The following is an 18,417-nucleotide window of genomic DNA, read 5'->3' on the forward strand; positions in this document are numbered from 1 at the left end:
AGTGGGAGGGGGAATTGCCATCATCCACAAGGACACCTTCAGAGTCTCGACCAACACCTACGACACCCTCACCACCGCCGAGCACATGCACTTCCAGATCCGCACCTACCCCAACACCACCCTCAGAGGAACACTCGTTTACAGACCACCCAGTCCCCGTCCACAGTTCAGCGACACCTTCGCCGACCTCATCAGCACCCACGCCCTCGCCTCCACGGACTACATCCTCCTCGGGGACCTGAACTTCCACCTTGAGAACAACAACGATGCCAACTCCACCGCCCTGATCGACAACCTCGCAAACCTCGGACTCAAACAGCTCGTGACGACACCTACCCACGCCGCTGGCCACACACTGGACCCCATCTTCTCCGCCAGTCCCCACGTCTCCTTCAACCACACCACCGAACCACACTGGACAGACCACAGATGCATCCACTTCACCTTCAGGAAACCCACCACACACCACCACACCCAACAGCTGCCACGCCGCCACTGGAGCAAGATCACCAAGGACCAACTGACCTCCGCCCTCGCCCTGGAACTACCCGCAGACCCCACCGACCCAGACACAGCTGCCATCGACCTCAAACAGTGGATCAACAACTGCACCAACACCCTAGCCCCACTCAAGACCTCGGCAACCAATCACACGAACAAGAAAGCCGCATGGTTCACCGAAGACCTCCGGACCTCCAAGCGCACCTGTCGAAGGCTGGAGAAGAACTGGCTCCGCGACCGAACACCAGCCAGCTACACTGCCCACAAGGATGCCACCCGCAGACACCACCAACTCATCAAGACCGCCAAGAGGACCGCCTTCAAGGACCGCCTAGACAACAACGCACACAACAGCAAAGAGCTCTTCAAGATCGTGAAAGAACTCTCCAACCCCAGCTCCAACACCAACGACATTCCACCATCACAAGACCTGTGCGACTCACTGGCCACTTTCTTTCACCGCAAGATCACCGACATCCACAACAGCTTCGACACCGACACCCCCACCTCCGCCACCGAGACCACCACCCCTGCGACCCCCACCCGCATCAGTTGTCTGACCGCCTGGTCCCACGTCAGCGACGAAGACACCATCAAGACCATGAACTCCATCCACTCCGGATCCCCATCCGACCCATGCCCTCACCACGTCTTCAACAAAGCCAGCACAGCCATCGCACCCCATCTCCGGAAAACAATCAAGATCTCCTTCGAGACAGCAAACTTCCCAAAGAGCTGGAAGCACGCCGAGATCAACGCCCTACTGAAGAAACCCAAGGCGGACCCCAAAGACCTCAAGAACTTCCGGCCCATCTCCCTGCTCCCCTTCCCGGCGAAAGTCACGGAGAAAATCGTCAACAGACAGCTGACCCGCTACCTCAAAGACAACATCCTGGACCCATCTCAATCCGGATTCCACAGCAACCACAACACTGAGACCGCCCTCATTGCCGCCACCGATGACATCAGGATCCTCATGGACAAAGGAGAGACAGCCGCCCTCATCCTCCTGGACCTATCAGCAGCCTTCGACATGGTCTGCCACCGCACCCTAACTGCACGCCTCCACGACGCCGGAATCCAAGAGAAGGCCCTAGCCTGGACCACATCCTTCCTCTCCGGCAGAACCCAGAGCATCCTCCTCCCACCCTTCCGCTCCAAGACCACCGAGATCATCTGCGGCGTTCCACAGGGATCCTCCCTCAGCCCGATGCTGTTCAATATCTACATGGCTCCACTCACCCACGTCGCACGACAACACAGCCTCAACATCATCTCCTACGCCGACGACACCCAGCTGATCATATCCCTATTTGAAGACCCCCACACCGCCAAAGACAACCTCCACAGCGGCATGAAGGCTGTCGCTGAATGGATGAAGGACAGCAGGCTGAAGCTGAACTCAGACAAAACAGAGGTCCTCATCCTCGGCCCCACCCCATCAGCCTGGGACGACTCCTGGTGGCCTACTTCGCTAGGAACAGCCCCAGAACCCACCGACCACACGCGCAACCTGGGGATCATCCTCGACTCCGCCCTCTCCATGACCAAGCAAGTCAACGCTGTCTCCGTGTCCTGCTTCAACATCCTTCGAATGCTCCGCAGGATCTTCAAATGGATCCCCTCCGACACAAGGAAGACCGTCACCCAAGCCCTCTTCACCAGCAGACTGGACTACGGGAATGCCCTCTATGCAGAAACAACAACCAAGCTCCTAAGACGGCTGTAACGCATCCAGAACGCCTCAGCACAACTGATCCTCGATGTCCCCCAACGCAGCCACATGGCACCCCACCTAAGAGGCCTACACTGGCTCCCCGTCGACAAGAGGATCACCTTCAAACTCCTCATCCACGCACACAAGGCCATACACAACGCCGGTCTGGCATACCTCAACGACCGACTCAGCTTCTACACCCCCGCCCGCAGCCTCCGCTCCGCCAGCCTCGCCCTCGTCTCAGTGCCACGCATCCGGAAAACCACCGCCAGCGGCAGATCCTTCTCCTACCTCGCCGCCAAAACCTGGAACACGCTCCCCACTGACCTCCGGCAGACCCAGGACCTGCTGGCCTTCAGAAGACTCCTCAAGACCTGGCTCTTCGACCAGTAGCAGCCCCCCCCCAGCGCCTTGAGACCCTCACGTGTAGGTAGTGCGCTTTACAAATGTTATTATTGATTGATTGATTGACACATGAAATGTGTGTGAATTTCCTGTAAAGCGGGTGGTGACTTGTGGCTTTACAGCTTATGAGCTGTTAGTCAATGGTTCAGAATTCGATAATTTAACTTACATTATTAACAGTGATTTCTATGTTACGATTTTTGTGAAATCCTTTTTAATAAAATTTAAATGTTGTACTTTTCATTCACCTTTGAGCGAAATCCAACCAGTTTATGCATGAATTTGAGTAGTAGATGATTATGCAGTTATAGTAGTCTTTTCTGTTTTTTGCTGCCACAGTGTACATTGTCTGTAGGGAAAGCCTACCAACCCCATATATGTTTGTGAAATAGACACCAGGGGACTTCAGGGTGGTGTGTGTTACGTGGATCTCACAAAGTTTTCAAACTATAACCACCTGGTATCCACTCACCACTCAGGCCACCACAACCATCATCACAACCATCATGTTGTCCATCCACTCTGGGGTGCCCACCGACCCCTGCCCCCACCATCTCTTCAATCTCCGAGCCAACCCAATCAGCACAGAATTCAACAGAATTCTCAACACATACATCTCCACAGAAACCTGCCAGGATTGTTGGAAACACGTAGAGGTCACAACACCCCTGAAGAAGCCCTCCACCGAACCCAGTGACCTCAAGAATTATCAAACAATCTTCCTGCTCTCCCACCTAGCCAAAGTTCTTGAGAAAGCCATCAACCAAAAGTTCACTGAATACCTGAACCTCAACCAACTACTCAACACCTCACAATCAGGATTCCATGCCAACAACAGCACAGGGAATATGCTAATTGCTGCCACAGACAACAGAACCCTCCTTGACCGCAGAGAAACTGTGGCCCTGATCCTCCTCAACCTTTCTGCTGTGTGTGATACTGTATTCCACCACACTCTCATCAACAGACTCCACAACAACGGCATAGAACAAGTGGATAGCCTCCTTACTCTCAGAATGCACTCCCAGCATCCGTCTGCCTCTCTTCACCTCTGCACCCAAGGACATTATATGTGGTGAGCCTCTAGGATCATCTCTCAGCCCCACCCTGCTTAACATCAGACACCACGGACTCATCATAATCTCCTATGCCGACGACACTCACTCTCTCTCACCAAGGACCCCTTGAACACCAAAACCAACTTCTGCAGCACCATGACTGACGTAGCCAAATGGATGAGAGTCAGCTGCATCAAACTCAACTCCGACAAAACAGAAGTACTGATCTTCGGGAAGAACACCTCCTCATGGGACCGCAGTTGGTGGCCAGCAGAACTTTGACCAACACCCACACCGACATCCCATGCACCCAACCTTGGCATCATCCTCGAAAGCCAACTAACCATAAAATGACAAGTCAATGCAGTCACCTCGTTCTGCTTCCACACCCTCTGAATGCTCACCAGAATCTTCTAATGGCTTGCAATCAACACCAGAAAGACAGTCACACAGGCCCTCATCACCAGCCGCCTCGACTATGGCAATGCTCTCTATACCAGAATTTCCACTCAGCTACTCAAAAGACTCCAGACCATACAGAACACCACAGCCAGACTCTTACTGGACCTCCACAGATAGACCTGCATCACTCCCCACCTCGGTAACCTTCACTGGCTACCCATCCAGAAGAGATGCTAGTTCAAGATCCTCATGCACGCATCCAAGGCTCTATACAATCTGAGACCATCCTACAGAAACCGCTGACACCCACGCATCCTGCACAGCTTCAGTGGTGGCGGCTCCTTCTCTTATATCACTGCCAGGAGCAGGAATGCCCTGCCCCTCCAACTCCAAACAGCACTCTCCCTGGCAGACCTCAGAAAGAAACTCAAGTCCTGGCTTTTTGATGGAGACACAGCACCCTCAGCACACAGACATCCCTAGGGGTGACAGTACAGTGCTATACAAATTCTGATTGATTGATTGAAAGTTTTCAAACCCAGAAGCCCTTACAAACCCCACACATAGGATAAAAATACAAATTTTGTTCTTATTTCCGTGAGTCAAAATATTGTAATCTGCAGGAAAACACACATTTCCTACCATCCAGTGTTCCCACATGTCTTCCGATATACTTTATTTGTGTGGGGGGACTAGCCCCTGTGAAAGGAGGTGGTCTAAGGTGTGATATAACAACATCAACAAAAGGGCAGCTGCTGTTTTCAGGCCCAGGCTCATATTTGAATGGGTATGTTTGAATGTCTGGCAGGCCTAGCAAAACATAACTGGGGAAGTGGGGCATGTCAGTAAGAAATATCTGGTCGATGTCTGCTAAGACATCTGACCAGTAGTGGTGAAGTTTGGGGCAGTGCCACAGCAGATGGACAAGCGTGCCTGACTGGTTGCAATGGCGCCAACATTGGCTGTCCTTCCCCTTCTGGCACTGAGCCATGCGGGCCGGGTGTAATACCAGTAATGGACAATTGTTTATAATGCTTCTTTGCCAGATGCACTAGTAGCTGATGTGCGTACTCTCTGTTCACTCCTTTTTGGTAAAGGTTCGTTCACATTCCGCCTCCCATCTATTCCTAGCAGGTCCATGTGCAGGGTCGGTAGTAGTGTTGGGGAATGCATATATGGCTGATAACAATCGGTGGTCATCTCTTCTAGATAAGCTTCCTGCTAGCGTGTGGCTGACGGACTGTGATGTAACCCAGTGTCGTACTGCTATATAACGCCAGTGGTCCGAGTTCAGGAGTCCAAAACTGTGTTGCATTTTTAAAAAATCTAAAAGGCCATGTTCGTAGAGCAGGTCCCCAATGCTCTTGCAATTGGCTTCCTGCCATTGGGCGTATGCTCGCTCATTTAGGGCCTGTGGGAAGTCTAGATTTCCCAGGATCAGAGTCAGTGGAGAGGTCAGAGTTGAGAGCCATTTAGAAGTGCAAATCTCATCCCAAGTTGCCACTGTAGCAAGAACAACTGGGGAGATGTCTCCCCATGCAGGGCGCCATTGACGTTGGGCCCATAAAACGCAGCAGTAACGCTATAACTGGGGTATGCCCAATCCTCCTTTGGCAATCGGTAGATATGCTCTTTTTCCTGGCCGTTCTGGCCCGCTTGCCCCCCAAAATATAGGATTCAATGAGGGAATACTGTTTTGGGATCACAGATATGGGTGGTTGTAGTGGGAGTACCTGCATGAGATATAAAATCTTGGGCAGGAGAGACATTTTGACAGTGGTTATACGTGCCAGAAAGGATATGTGTCCCTCACTGTTCCCAGGAGGTCCGAGTAATTATATGATGTTAATTTATCTACAGTCGACATTATAGCTATGCCCACATAAGGAATCGCTCTAGTGGCCCACGTGAACAGTGACATTTAAAGCTTGGGATTTGGTGTTGTTAACTTTAAACCCAGAGACTTCTCCAAACGAAGCAAGCTCCTCTAAGAGTGGAGTTAGCGACTGCCGGGGGTTGGTGATAGTTAATAGGACGTCATTGGCATATGACGCAATTTTTTGTGACTGCCCTCCCATCCACACTCACTCTATGAGGGGGTGTCTCTGAATGTGCTTTGCAAATGACTCCATGTATAATGCAAACAGGAGTGACGAAAGCGTGCCCCTAGACATTGGAAAGGAGGGCGATAGTGAATTGTTAACATGCACGAGTGCCGTCGGCTTCTCATAGCTGGCCCAGATCCAGAATTGGGGTCCCAGGCCATAAGCCTCCAGCACTGCCTTAAGGGATGGCAAATGTACTTGGTTGAATGCCTTCTCGGCGTCTATTGACAGAAGCAATGTTGGGGTCTGGGCTCTATGCATTTTGTCTAATAGATGGAAAAGACGCTTTATGTTATTCCCACACGTGCGACCAGGCACTATTCCTGATTGACCCGGGTCCACAAGTCCGGAAGATATTTGCATCCATGTTAAGTAGTGAGATAGGGTGATATGACGCACAAGACTGGGGGTCCTTCCTTGGCTTATGATTGCGGTACCCATTACTCCATAAGTGTTCCCAAAGTGCTAAAGGAGTTATATAAATTGAGCAATATGGGGGACAGTATGGACATGTATTGCTTATAAATAGGGCTCCCTGTTTTCCGTTTTTACTGATTTTTACAGATAAATACAGACAGAAAACCTCTCCTGTCTGTATTTATTTTTAAAAACGGAAAAATACAGATAATTTAGATTCTTTTGAGTGATTCACCATACTGAGATTAATGACTTTCAGACCAGTAGCTGTACATAATGACAGCATGTGAAGCTCAATGAGATGTTCTTAAATTACTGTATATCGGAATGTGGGATTATTGTTTTATTATTTTTGACTGAGTACTGTTCAAAAACCTGACAGGCATCAAAGTATGAGTTCACATTTACCCGTTAAATAAATTCAGAAATATACGACTTATCCCCTCATCTGTTTACAAAACAGAAAATAAATATGGATAAATACCAATAAGATGGCCAAAAATAATTATGGATAAATACAGACGGAAATGTTCCAAAAATAAATACCATAAAACCGGGAGGCCGACTTATAAAATGCCGCTGTGTATCCATCTTGCCCGGGAGCCTTCTCCAGCTTCAATCTACTGATCACTATGAGAACTTCATGTCCCAATATATCTGCTTCTAATGGGGTTGCTATGTTTTCTGCAAGGGTGGGGGTTGCGCTTCATATGTGGTGCCATCTTTGGTGAGTAATTTGTCTCTCCCATATAGATGGGCATAGAAAATTCAGCAGCTATATCCTCGTCTTGGGTTTTACGCGTCTGGTCGTGGCCCATCAAACTGTGTATGCAATGTAAGTGGGTTTGGGCAAGCAACCTGTGAGCCAGTAATTTCCCAGCTTTGTTCCCCCTGCATAATACTTCTGTTGAGTACGAAGCAGAGCATGTTCAGCCGCATCCATATCAAGGGCCTTCAGTTGTTTGCGGGCAATAGTCAATTGTTGTCTAATGCGGTGTGAACCTGTCGTTCTATGTGTCGTCTCCAGATCTCTCACTGCCATTTCCAATTCTATTCACTTTGCCATGCGTTCCCGATTAAGTCACGCGGCTATGGCAATATGTGTTCTGCGTACCACTGCCTTATGAGTATCTCATCTCTATTTTTACATGTGTATCATCGTTTGTCATTAGGTAATCTGTGCTGGACTTCTCTTCCTCTTTGACTGCCGGATCATAGGATAGTATTTTGGGGATCAGGTGCCACATTTTGCATCTTTAATTGCGCAAAAACAAAACAAGTGTAAGGTGGATGAGTGCATGATCTGAAATGGAGGCTACATCGATCTCAGTCTGTGTCACCAATGAAAGCAATTAGGCTGTGTAGGAAGTTGGCTCTGTACATACTATACCAAAGTGAGGTATAGTGTGCACAGAGTCCAGTGGAACCCCAAAGGCAGGCAGAGGTAAAGTTAGATAGAGCCTTACTCTCTATTTGTGGTAGTGTGATTGAGCAGTAAGGCAGTATCAGAGGACAGTGTTAAGCATTTGTTGTACACACTCAGTCAGCAAATGAATTCACACACTCAAAGACTGAACCTCAGACCAATTGGTTTTGTATAAAAATATTCTTTTAGTTATTTTATTTTCTAGAACCAAGCAAGCCTGGCACAGGTAAGCAATAAATACTTTACAGTAGTAATGCAGTTTGTGAACAATTTGAATTGAAATTGTACATTTACTTTGTTTTGACTTACAGTATGATTTCAGAGAAATGCAATACTTAGTAAATACAGTACATAGACTTGAATGGGCTTTTCAGTAAAATTACAGGTAAGTTACTTTTGAGTTTACTTTTCTTACTCAGAGTAGTATACCTGGATACTACTCTGGGACATTTCCTGCAAACAGGTAAGTAAAATCGCTTGTCTTAGTTAGTGCAACTTTAAAGAATTTCATAAGGTTTTCAAACTCCACGCTTAAAAACTTTTCCTAGATAAACAGACAATGTTATCCTATGGAGGAAAACAGTGTTATGGGTTTTAAGGTAAGTTTCTGAAAGTGGGAGCTGAGGTTCTGGGGTAGACTCAGGGGTCCCAGAGGGTCAAGGATGCACTCTAGTTACACCCTCAGTGGCACTAGGGCGGCCGGGTGCAGAGTGCTGAGGCCCAATGTTATCCAATTGGCCTCCGGTTGGTTGCTGTTGGTTGTGGGAGCAAAGCTCCTAGACTTTAGCTCAGGGCAAATGGGGAAACAAAGTAGCATCAAAGCACCCTCAGCTGCACTAGGGCGGCCGGGTGCAGGGTGCTGTTTCCAATTCGGGCGCCCTGTTTGTTTCAATGGGGAACCTCCGGTTAGCAAAGGCACTGCAGGCTTGGGGACAAAGGTCGTCTGGGTGCGACCACCACTTCGAGAGCTAATTTGGGAAGTTAGGGGTTGGTAAGGCACCGTCGGTTTGGGGACCCAAGGCAGTGGGGCGTCGGGTGCAGGGGTGCCTTTTGGGGTTGGATCTTCTTACCAGCTCCTGGTTATGGTTGGGGGGACCTTCCAGCTTTAGGTTGCAGGCGTCGGCTGGAGGCTTGAGGCAGGTCAGGGGTCACCGGATCTCGGGTTAGGATCGCCGGGATGACCTCCTCATGATGTTTGCCCACTCAAGTTCGGGTCATGGACAAAGGGGTGCAGAGTGGGATGGATTTGCGGTGTCTGGCCAGAGCCAGAGATTGCAGATGAACAAGTCCAGTGTTCACGAGAGACAAAGTCTTTGTTCTTGAAGGTAAGCAGGTCCTCTGGGGTTTTCGAGGTTGCTGGCTGCAGGGCACACCGGGATTTCACAGGAGCAGGTTCGAGGGAAGTCAGGCCGGCAGGGCTGGGGGTAAGTCAGTGGGCGTCTTCCTCTTGTTATCTGCTGCACGGCTGTTCGGTCCTTCTTCTTCTTGTCGTTTCTTCTTGTCTGAGGAAGCAAGGTTCAGGGGTACCACTAAACACTAGATTTAGGGTCCCTTCCCTGGGGTGGGTACACCCCCTATTATGCCGCCCTCCAGTGGGAGGGGGGCATGAGCCTGTCCCTGGTTGGCTTAGTCCCCCCATATGCAAGATGGCGGGGACTGGGAGTTGTGCTTCACCTCGCCTCCCCCACTTAAGGAGTGGAGTTGGCAGAGGTGGGCACACCTCTATTCCTTGCTTGTGTTTCCCGCTGGTTCTCCCGCCCAAATTAGGGGTTAGAACCAGTGGGGACCAGTTGCTGAAAGCAGCAAGCGGCCTAGGGAAGCTCACAAAGGCGGCAAGCCTTTGAAGCTTTCCCTTCATGAACCATGAACATCCTGAGGGAGGAGGCTTGGCACTTCGTCCCAGGATGTGCATTGTTTCAAGCCCCAGGGAGCAGTAAGCTCTCGACACAGTGGCCCAGAAACATGTCTGGTGGTGGCAGCTGAAATCAGCCACTCAGCCTGGACACTAGTGGTGGATTCGTTTTCAGGTGGCTTCTCTAAGATGCCCTCTGTGTGCATTATTCATTAAATACTACACTGGCATCAGTGTGGGTTTAATATGTTGAGAAGTTTGATACCAAACTTCTCAGTTTTCAGTGTAGCCATTATGGTGCTGTGGAGTTCATAATGACAAACTCCCAGCACCATATACTCTCAATGGCAGCACCTCACTTACAATGTCTAAGAATGGACTCAGACACTGTATGGGTACAGGGCTCATGCACCTGTACCCTCACCACTGGTATAGGGCACCCAGCTAGAGCGGTGACTGATCTATGCCAGGGAGGTGGGTTATGGGCATGGCACACAGAGATGTGTGCCATGTTGACTCTTCACTTTGTTCTGCACCAAAACACGCAGCCTGCAAAGGCAGTGTGTGTGTGTAAGGGTACCGGATCTCTAAAGGTGGCACCTCTGAGGAGCATTGTCCCGGCGGGTGTCAACAGGCGTTGGGTCTCCTGCTCTCCCAATCACCTATCTCAGGGCCCAGGCCTCAATCCTGGCCACACACTGTACCGCAGCGGTCGGTTCCTCGTGTGACTGTGCTTTTCCTCAGCCGCGGGGCACCAAACTGAACTCTCACTGAACAGCATTCCCGGAGCGAGGCTTTGTCCTCTTTCCGTGTAACTGCTTGCTGAGGTGTGGGGGAAATACGGGGAATAAGAACATATTCAGTTCCTTCGGCATCATCCCTACGCGGTTACTCTGGAATCCTGATTTCGGAGGTGCCACTCGCTGCCATTTTAACGCCGGAGGTTGTCTCTCAATTGGCATCAGGAAAGCCGCTGTGCAGTCACACGAGGACTCGTCGGTTGTGATCCGACTGCCATCGGCTGCTACGGTCCAACCGACGCATTACAATGTGTGCGGTTAATCTGAGGCAGTGGGCGGAGAGAACGTCCAACATTTTCCAACAGGCTCAAGGCAACAGGTGGTGCATCAGAACGACTGCATAATCCCTTTATAACGGCAGCTCCACCATTGGGAATATGATGTTGGTTTCCTACAGCCATTCTCTAGAAGAGCCCCATTCCCTCCTAGCCCTCCGCAATGTGGCACGGGGGGCAGCTATGCTGCCCCCTAAACATCCCTGCACTGTGTGACAGGCACAGCATCGTGTCTGCCACACGGTGCAGAGATGTTTATAAACCTCCATTAGTCAATGGAATCTTGTGCTGTAGGTCATTTTCCTCCGCTGCACAAGCTTTCATGAAAAAATGGCCTCCAGATAATGCAGTCAGAACCTAAGGTTTACAATCTGCAACCGTTATGTCCGCCCAACACCATAATAAGGCTTATTGTTTATTATTGACTGCAGCAAATTTCACTGCTTCTTGCTGGTTGGGCTTTATGTATTGTAATTCCATTTATATCCTGCTTACTACACCTGATGACAGGTTGAAGCATTTAACTGCTGTAGCACTTTTCACCGGAAGCTGAGGTGAGTGGTTCATTCAGTGGTTATTGTTGTTTATTGGTATTAGTCTTGTGCTCTCACAGAGAAACCTGTGATCTATGAAATGAGGTGTGAGCATTGTGTAGAAACACCACAGAAGGCATGAAGGCAGGCAGGTGCATATGCAAGCCCCACTCTCGGAGTAGAGTTATGCTGAGGATGAAAGGTAAGGAGAGGGAAACAGCCTTTAGCACACAGTTATTACCATGACATGCATTTACAACAACGGGCCAATTACAATATCGTTCTGAAGCTCTTCCGACCGAATCGGTTCCGAAATCATATTCGACCGAATCGGGTCCGGCGAGCCCGAATGACTGATTACACTGCTTCTCAACATTGTTCAGTCTGACTCACTTTGACTTCAATGGAGCCTGTGTTCCGAAAGAGGACACAGGTTCCCATTAAAAAAGGGGTGGTTGGGGAAAACCTTGCACCCTGTGGTGGGCCCCCCATGGTGCCTACCACATTGTACATGGTTGGAAAGAGGGGTCCCTTGGGTACTCCCACGGGCCACAATTGGATGCCTCTTGGCGAAAGGGGGCCTGCAACTGGCCCCCAAAGTCAGATTCTGAAAGCTGTTTCATGTCGGGCAGACCGTATGGGAACAGCTGCCCGAATCGGTTATCATAATCCCTCGTTGTGAAACCATGTCCATAGAGCTGTACGATTCGGCTCCGCAACACTCGGGCTGTCCGAATGCCTTTTGGAACCGATTCGGACTGCCCGAATGGTTTTCAGGCATCATAATCGGTCATTGGGAAATGTGTGTAATTCGTTCAGAAGGAAGGGTTCCGAATCGGATTCTGCAATATCGAATCCCCCTCGGAGCTTTACCGAAAGACATCGTAATCGCCCCCAAAGTCTTTACCACGCATGTGACTTTACCACGCATGCCATTACAATGAATTTCTTTACAACGAATGACTTCACCAAGCATGCCCTTACCACCTATTTCTGTGTAAGTATATGGGTTAGTATGGTGGTAGGTATTTTTGTTGGGGAGGAGTATATTAATAGTCAACTAGTATATTTAATACTTGGGTATTCATTTATTAATATTATTTAATTAAAAAGAATATTATATACATATATATAATATATGCTATATATATTATAAAATATATGCCATATATACGTATATATATTACAGAAAAAAATTATTTAAGGGATGGGAGGTAAGGGTTATATGGGTATGGGATGGGAAAGTGTATGAATACTCAACTATTTATTTTGTTCTTTTGTTTTTTAAATTATTTGAAACACCTAAAAATTATGTATTATGTATTTAAAAATGTAAGACAAATGAATATAGGGACAGGATGTGAGGGATAGATGGGGGTATAGGATTTGGAAGTTTAATAATACTCAGGAATTAATTTCAGTGCCTGAGTATTGATACAAAAAATATATACAAAATAATTTAATGAAAAAACTATCTGAGAAAATGTTTTTAGGACAGGACGCCAGGGAAATAGTGGTATAGGCTGGGAACATGTATAAATATTCAGGTATTCATTTTATGACCTCAGCATAAATTTAAAAAACATATCTATGAAATTATAAAGAAAAAGTGTTATGCAGTTGAAAATGTAAGACAAAAGATTTTAGGGATGAGATGCCAGGGTATAGGGGTATAGTGTGGAGAAGTGTATTAATACTTAGGTATTAATTATAATACCTAAGCATTAATTTGTAAAAAGTATTTAAATCTATTAGAAATACATTTTAAGTAGTTAAAAATCTAAGACAAATGATTTTAGGGACAGGATGCCAGGGATATATGGGTATAGGGTGGGGAAGTGTTTTACAACTCAGGTATTATGTTTAATACCTGAGCATTAATTTGCATTATAAAAAAGTGCTTCAAGAATTTGATTAAAAGTATTTGAAAAGGTTAAAATATTTTATTAAATGTTTTAAAAAGGTAATAAATATATTTCAAACACAAACATAATAGTAGAAAAATTTTGGTAAAGCATATTCAATATAACAATAAAAAAATACTTCAGTTTTTAATTACAATAATTTAATAAAACATTTTTTAAAAATACAAAAGAAATATAGAAAATCATTTTTTATTGATTACATATTTTTAAAACTATAACACAAACATTATAACTTTAGAAAGAGTAGTTTAAAAATTATTAAAGCATTATTCCCACAATTTTCTATTGATTTAAATGGGCAAAACTGTCCTTTATAGTTTTTAGTCAGCTACGACTTACGCGATTGTGCGTCTTGACAGTTAGAAAGCATCGCGGGACAGATCAAAAGGAAGGGAGAGCTGTGGTCAGGTAAGAAAAACTTGAATTACTTTTTCGATGTATATTGGTGACTACATTTATTGTAAGAACAGAAGGGAAGGGGGGAGGTATTAAATAGCAGAATTTACAAATGATGTTATGCATGAATGTTTAACACAACATTTTATTTCCATACAGGTTGTAGCAGTATGCCTGTGTCTCAATGGTTGTTTTTAAGGTCAATTTTTTTTAAGTAAGAGAACAATTCAATGAGTACTTTTTAAGACCTTTTTGGCAAGATAATTGTGATACGGGCGATACGGAAGGCGAGTCTTCCGTGCACTTCAAGATGGCGGCGTCTGAGTCCCACCAGGAGGAAGGAAGCGCTCTAGTCCTCCAGGCCGGCGCGGAGCTGACGTCACGCGCCGGGACAAGAGAGGCGAGGACGGCAAGGATCGTGGAGGTATCAGGGGAAGCAAAGAAGGAGTCAAGGAGCACTTCGGAAAGCGGAGGAGGAAGAGAACACGGAGCAGCACCGGGGAGAGACCTGTGTAGCGGACAGTGTCGAGGGAGCACCGGAGAGGAAGAACAGAAGGGCCATGGGGCCCCAGCCAACACCGCTCTCGTGTCCAGTCGTCCCTCGGAGAACCAGGACGCCGAGACACCCCATGCTACAGTCCTGGAGGACTGTAGCTTCAGGTCAGTGCCTTTCCTGACTTATTTAAAGCGCTTGACTGGGAGGGGGAAAGCAGGGAGGACACCCGAAGCAGGGCACTAGTCAGGACCGTCCTGTCCCTCACGATTCCCCACCCTCACAGACCGTGGTGATATTACAAGCAGGTGGAGGGTCAATCACACCCAATGAAAGTCCTTTTACTGACGGGAGGTTGTTTTGTGTTTCCTTTGTTTTTCCGGGGACGCCGCGCTAACCAAAGAACCCCTGAGAAGCTGACGTAAAGCGGATAGACGAAGAGGGACCCGAGGAAGCGACCACCGGACCTGGGGTTTCGTTAAATTAATTTTCTGGAGGACTTTTCTTTGCTCCCCTTTGTGACTGGGTGTCTCAGTTACCTCTATTCGGACCTTGTTTAAACCGTTAATAAAACCCCCTAACAACCCCTATCTGCCACCTAAAGTACATCGTTACCTACTAGAAGAAGAGGGTCAGCTGTAGGCCCTAGGAGGGCGGCAAACTTACAATAATGTTTTGATTTTTTATTTTGTCATGTTTTTATATTTTGAAGAATCTTCAAGAACTTGGTAGAAGCAGGGCAGAACACATGGACGCAGGATGTCTGGGACTTGTTCAAGGAGTGGGAATTTCACATTTCCAGGATGGCACCGTGTGTGGATGCTTTATTTTCTAACGAAGAGTTTGGATTACATTTTGGATGTTTATTTTTTATGCAACCTGCTTCCTTCTATTTTTCATCAAAATTCCACAAGAAGAAGGCACAGTGTTTTGCATTGGAACATAGTTTTTCTTTAAAAAACTTGGCAAAGTTTTCTGGAGATAGTGGATATTTTTTTCAAAGCAATGGACTTTGTATTTTTCTAAAAATTATTCTTTGTGAAAGAGGTTTTTAATCTGGATGTGGGAGTTACATTTGGATATTTGGGACATTAACAACTCTTGGTGACAGGAGGACTTAAAACAGTACAAAGAGTAGAAGAAATAAGACATCTTGAATTAGGATTTTTCTTTTCTTAAAAGTGTAAAAGAAAAGAATGTAAAAAAACCAATTACAAAAACAGGCAAGTAATGGGAAAGATGTAACTAGATTTTAGCAGTGTAAGATAAAGGCAACATTTTCCCAGTCGTCTACTGCACCCGTCAAAGAAATGTCTTTGATTTTTGGTAATAGTCTTTCTGACATTTCCTTACTTTGCTGGATGCTCAGGGATTCGGGCTAACTGCAAAAGATTGTGCAGTTCTCATTTCCTGGAAAATGTGCCCCTTCTTCAAAGTGTCCAGAAAATGATACAGATTTGGACGATGTTTGCCAGTAGATTTGTTGGATTAGTTGTGCCACTCCTCAATGGCTTTATTAGTCAGAAAGGCCTGCGGCGCTGCCCTACTTTAATTCTTCATAAATGAGGTCCTTGGGGGGCTTGTTTACAAGCCCCTTGCAATGCTGATGCATCACCTTTTGTGACACACTGGCGGCACATTTCCCTGCCCCATATTTACAAAGACAGGAAAAGCCACCCTGCGTGGCTTTTCTTGTCCTTGTATATACGCCCCCTTTACACACAGCACTTTGAGGGAAGAGGGCGTTCAATGGGCGTTGCAGTGGGAGTACCCACGCAACACCCATGGAACCTGGCACACTTCCAGAGACATGAGAAATCGTAAACCTGGAAATACTCTGAATGCTACACCTCCCCAAAGGAGCCATAAGGAGGCGCAGCGAGGAGAAATGTATTCATTTCTCCTCGCTTTTTTCCTCTTTCTACGTGTACTGCATTCTTGAACTAAAAAGATGTGTAATTGAATACAAAGATCTTTGCGGAGTCCATTTCTAGGATTAGAATGCTAAAAATACACATTGTTAATACATTTTCAAATACGTTAACTATGAATATCCATTAAAAGGTTCGGCTTGATATGCACACTATGAAAGTCTTAGAACACTTGTTATTAGCCTCTGGTCCGGAGACTCCTGTGGGTCCACGGAGCACACTCAGGTGATCGGTAACTGCAAATTTAAAACATTCTGTAAATGTGAAGGAATTTGAAATTGGAGACTAAAATTTAAGTTGGAATCCCCAGATTGGTTCATGGGAGCAGAGCAAGTGCATCAAACAGAGCGTAGCACGGACAATGACTGGACAATGACTGGACAATGACTGGACAATGACTGGACAATGACTGGACAATGACTTGCCTCAGTCGAGTTAAAAAACTCTAACCTTCCCGTTAAAATTGACATTTTAATTGTTTTTCATATTTGTTTGTGAATTAAAGAAACTAGTTCATTATTTATGTGGTTGTCTGAAGAATGCTTGTTTAAGTATTTGTTGTGTATTTATTTGCAGATCAAATCATTGAAAATGCATAGGCGATTGTCTCTGGCTTCCAGTAATGACTTAGAGCGGGCCCTGGCTTCCAAAAATGATTCAGTGTCGGTTACTGAGTTCCACTAATGATTAAGTGGAGGTCCACGGTAGTCATAAGGGTAGAATGCCTCTACAGTGCACCTTTAGAACGTATTGCTTTCCTGGCCAATGTATGTTACAATTGAACGCTATGCACCCTTTTACCCAGAGTTTCCAAATATTCCTTTTGAGGTTGGGTTTCTAGGAACAGTGAAATTCAGGGAGTGTATTTAGTGTTACTACTTTACCACCACTGCCCCCAGCTGTAATGTTAAAGATGACTGATGACATCAGTGCCTTCAGTGTAGCAAGCTAGTTTGTGTTAAAAAGCCAATTTATAAACAGATGTTTAACTGCAGCATAATTCTCTTTGTATTCGTGTTTTTAGCACATGCTTGAAATTGTCGTTTCGCAGGGTGTACACAAAAGGATTCATTAACGGGGAAATAATGTTAACGAACATATTCACTGTTTTGTAGACCTCATCTGAAGGGTGCATTGCTGGGCTGACTTGAAGAAAGATGGCGGCCCCATAGATGAGTGTTACCATGGTCAGGTGGGAGCTGCATGTGGAGAAAGCCTTCTGTCTTCCTTCTGTTGATGGGATTCGCACAATCGTGGAAACGATGAAGATGTAGGACACGACAGTCAGCCCCAGAGAGCTCAGCAGGAAGGCAAGAGCTGAGATGATATTGATGGTATGGAGGATCCTTGTGTCCATACAAGCCAGCTTCACGATAGACAAGCCATCACAGTAGAAATGGTTTATGATGTTGGGACCACAGTAGGGAAGCCCGCTAATAACAATAGTTGGGTAGAGGATACAAATGAGTGAACCCAGCCATGCTCCAATGATGAGCCGAACGCAGAGCCGGTCTCTCATGATGGTGGTGTAACGCAGTGGGATGCATATCGCCACATAGCGATCTAAGGACATGATTGGCAGAAGTAAAAGGGTAATGGTTGCGAGATAAGCAGAGATAAAAGACTGTATGAAGCAGTTGGCCTTTGCAATTGATTTATGCACCGAGAGCATCTGCACTAGCATTAAAGGCACAATGTTGGAGATGTTCATGGTCTCCAGCAGGGATAGATTCCACAGAAAGAAATACATGGGGGTGTGTAGTCGGCAGTCTATGCATATTAAGACAATCATGAGAACATTCCCCAATGCTGTGACCATGTATGTGAACAGAAGAATAATGAAAAGAAGAATGCGCAGTTCAGGACCTCCGGTGAAACCCACAAGTATGAATTCTGTCACCAAGCTCTTGTTCTTCGTGTCCATGCCTGTTCAACGGAATACCTAAACAAGAGAGGTGTTTCAAAGGTCTATTACTAGTAGCATGAAGGCCATGGATGAATGGTTTGGTGTTTAACGTTTTCAAACTTACTTTTTGGGTAAACTTAATAACCCTCAATAGGGAAAAAGCTAGTCACTCACCTGACTAGTGATTAGGATTAGTTTGTTCATTCCGTCCACACTTACTGGGTAGTGTGGAGTGCTTAGTTGTTTAGTAGCTAAAGGCAGGATTAAGTAGAGAT

General features: G+C 46.4%; 1 protein-coding gene across 1 annotated transcript; it reads right to left on the reverse strand.

The window, feature by feature from the left end:
• Positions 1–17,221: 17,221 nt before the first annotated feature.
• LOC146839081 (olfactory receptor 6M1-like) lies at positions 17,222–18,160 on the reverse strand. Its single transcript, XM_085600007.1, has one exon. The coding sequence runs from the start codon at positions 18,158–18,160 to the stop codon at positions 17,222–17,224; it is 939 nt and encodes a 312-aa protein (XP_085456133.1).
• Between the last annotated feature and the right edge of the window lie 257 nt (positions 18,161–18,417).

Source organism: Triturus cristatus, chromosome 4_2, assembly GCF_964204655.1.
Source record: "Triturus cristatus chromosome 4_2, aTriCri1.1, whole genome shotgun sequence".
Lineage (NCBI taxonomy): Eukaryota > Metazoa > Chordata > Amphibia > Caudata > Salamandridae > Triturus > Triturus cristatus.